At 49.6% G+C, this 2,512-nt stretch overlaps 1 protein-coding gene across 1 annotated transcript in view; it reads left to right on the plus strand.

The window, feature by feature from the left end:
- SEZ6L (seizure related 6 homolog like) overlaps positions 1 to 1,204 on the plus strand; it is a 76,585-nt gene extending 75,381 nt beyond the window's left edge. The window contains exon 16 of the mRNA XM_003789969.2: positions 1,175 to 1,204. Coding sequence (XP_003790017.1) covers positions 1,175 to 1,204 — 30 coding nt within the window. The remainder of the gene's footprint in view (positions 1 to 1,174) is intronic.
- Positions 1,205 to 2,512: the final 1,308 nt, after the last annotated feature.

Raw genomic sequence — 2,512 nt, forward strand, 5'->3', positions numbered from 1 at the left:
AGGTTCCATTTAGGTGAGTTCTCTGCGTCAGGGTTCACAGGCTACATCCAGGCATCAGCTTGGGCTATGGTCTCCTCTGAGGCTGGACCAGGGAACTCCCAAGTTCATGCAGTTGCTCATGGCCTTCAGTTCCCTGCAGGTGGTTAGAAGGAGGGTCTCGGTTTCTTGCAGGCTGTCATCTAGAGGCCAGCTTCAGTTCCTTTCCATGTGGGCCTCTCTCAGGAGGAGCTCACAGCAAGACAGACAGAGAGAGAGGAGGAGGGAGAGGCTCCTTGTAAGACAAGTCACAGTCCTGTGTCACATACACAGAAGTGACATCCTAGCACCGTAGTATTCTATTGGCTGGAATCAAGTCCCAGGTCCTGCACACCCTTCAGTGGAGGGACCCACACAAGGCCGGGAATGCTGCAGTGGGGGGCAGCCCAGCACCACACCTCCCATAGCACAGATGTGATTGCACATCTGTGTTGACTCAGCAGGAACTAGAAACCTGTCTTAAAGTGTGCGACAGTGACCACTTCCAGGGCTGACCTATGACATCTTACATGTCTCAGCTCCTTGTCCCTGGGGCTTAGACTACATTATGCACACTGCATAACGATTAGAGAAATCAAACTTGTAGCCGCCCACACACCCTGCCGTCTTTGCAGGGGCATACGTGATTTTTCATTCTTGTTGCTTACTTACAAATCTTGACTAAAAGTCAGGCTGATGAAAAGAGGCATGTTTCAAGACGAGACGTTATTAAAACTTCATCAGTAGAGTAAAAGACAATCCCAAAATTCAGTGGCTGAAAGCAGCCAGCATTAATTTGCTCATCTGTCTGTAGGGCAGTGTCTTAATCTAATCTCAGCAGGGTGGTAGTCCTGGCATTGGCCTGTTGGGTCAGTTCTCTGTGTGTCCTTCATCTTTCTGTAGGGATTAAAGGCCTGCAGAATGAGGTCTGTTCATGGGGATGACAGAGGAGCAGACAGAAAAAAGAAGCACCCGTACACTTTTCCAGCAGCTGGCATGTGCCGTTTCCCCATAAATCGTTGGCAAAAGCGAGGCAGGGTCAGGGCACTGCAAAGTCACAGCCAAGGGCATGGTCACAGGAAGATGTGAAAAGCTGGAACCATCAGTGTGTTCCTCTACTGCACACGGTGTGACAATTCTGTGCTTCTCTCTCTTGCAGGAAACCAGAGAGTATGAGGTTTCCATCTAAAGAGAGCACGAAAGAGAGAAGGGGACTTACAGATACGAACACAACTACAACCTCCTCAAGACGTTCATCCAGAGACCATGCGGCATTCGATGGAAACCCCGGAGGGTCAACTGTCTTTTCTTTAGACTCTTTCTTGAAGATTTCCCGTTTTCTTCACTGTATTTATTATATTTAAAAAAAAAAAAGTGAAATAGGTGTGGTTTGGATATATTGTGGCCGTAGCCAAATTCATGGTACAGCCTCAATTCTGAAGGCAGGTGAGAGACTTGCAGTCGTGCAAACGGCAGCCGCAGAAACAGAAACCAGCAGGTGGAGTGTTTCCACCAGCCAGGCCCTGCGGAGGCTGCGGCAGAGCGCCGCCTCCAGATCCATGCCCGCGGCGCTTTTAGGACAAATCTCAGTCCCAAGATTAGGTTGGAAAGGATTAGTAGCCCTGGTTGGCTTTGCACAGGTTGGAATTTAGCATGGGGGCAAACAAAACAAACTCTAAAACAAATTCTCTGTCCTCTCCTCCAGTTTACCAGCTTCTGGGAGGTTTTGCCTCCCGCCTCCCGTCTCATGGTCCCAAAGGCAGCAGAGGGGTTGCAGAAATGTGCTGTTTTACCGCCATTGCCTCACTGGACAGTGACGAATTTTTTTTTAACTTGGTTTTTTTCTTGCCTAAAAAGGCGATAAATGACAAAAAGAAGCAATTTTAGAGAAAACGAGAGGTGCGAGAGTTGCGATGAAGAGCTGGGCGAGGGGGAATGTGGGGCGAGGGGACTAAATTAATAAAAATGTTCTTTTCTTTGACACTCCATCAAGGATGAAAGAGGAAGTAATTTATGTTCCGAGTGTCCGAATCCATCATCTTGTTCAGGAGGCCGAGATGCGATCCTAAATCGACAGGCTTGGGAGGCACGGCTGCCTCACTCATACAGTTATTAGGGCTTGGGTGGGAGGGAGGGCAGCACTGTGTTCTGAAATCCAGGGATGAACTCTGTTTTTCTCCCAGGCTTCTGGAATGTCTTGACCCTCAAAAGGTGTCACCTTGGGAAACAAGTAATGGGGCGGGGTGGGGGGGTCCTGTGAGAAGGAACTTCTATTCTCTGAAGCTCTGTCTGGATGTTACACAGTGGCATGAATGCTGTCTGGGGAGACGCAGAGACTAGGGGCAGGGGACTACAGAATCACAGCCAGGCCCTGTGTGGTGGCTCACACCTGTAATTTCAGCACTTTGAGAGGCCAAGGGGGGAGGATGGCTTGAGGCCAGGAGTTGCAGACCAGCCTGGGCAACATAATGAGATACCCACACACACTCCCTACCCC

The sequence above is a fragment of the Otolemur garnettii genome, unplaced genomic scaffold (genome assembly GCF_000181295.1).
Source record: "Otolemur garnettii isolate 467f Iridium unplaced genomic scaffold, OtoGar3 scaffold00038, whole genome shotgun sequence".
NCBI classification, from domain to species: domain Eukaryota; kingdom Metazoa; phylum Chordata; class Mammalia; order Primates; family Galagidae; genus Otolemur; species Otolemur garnettii.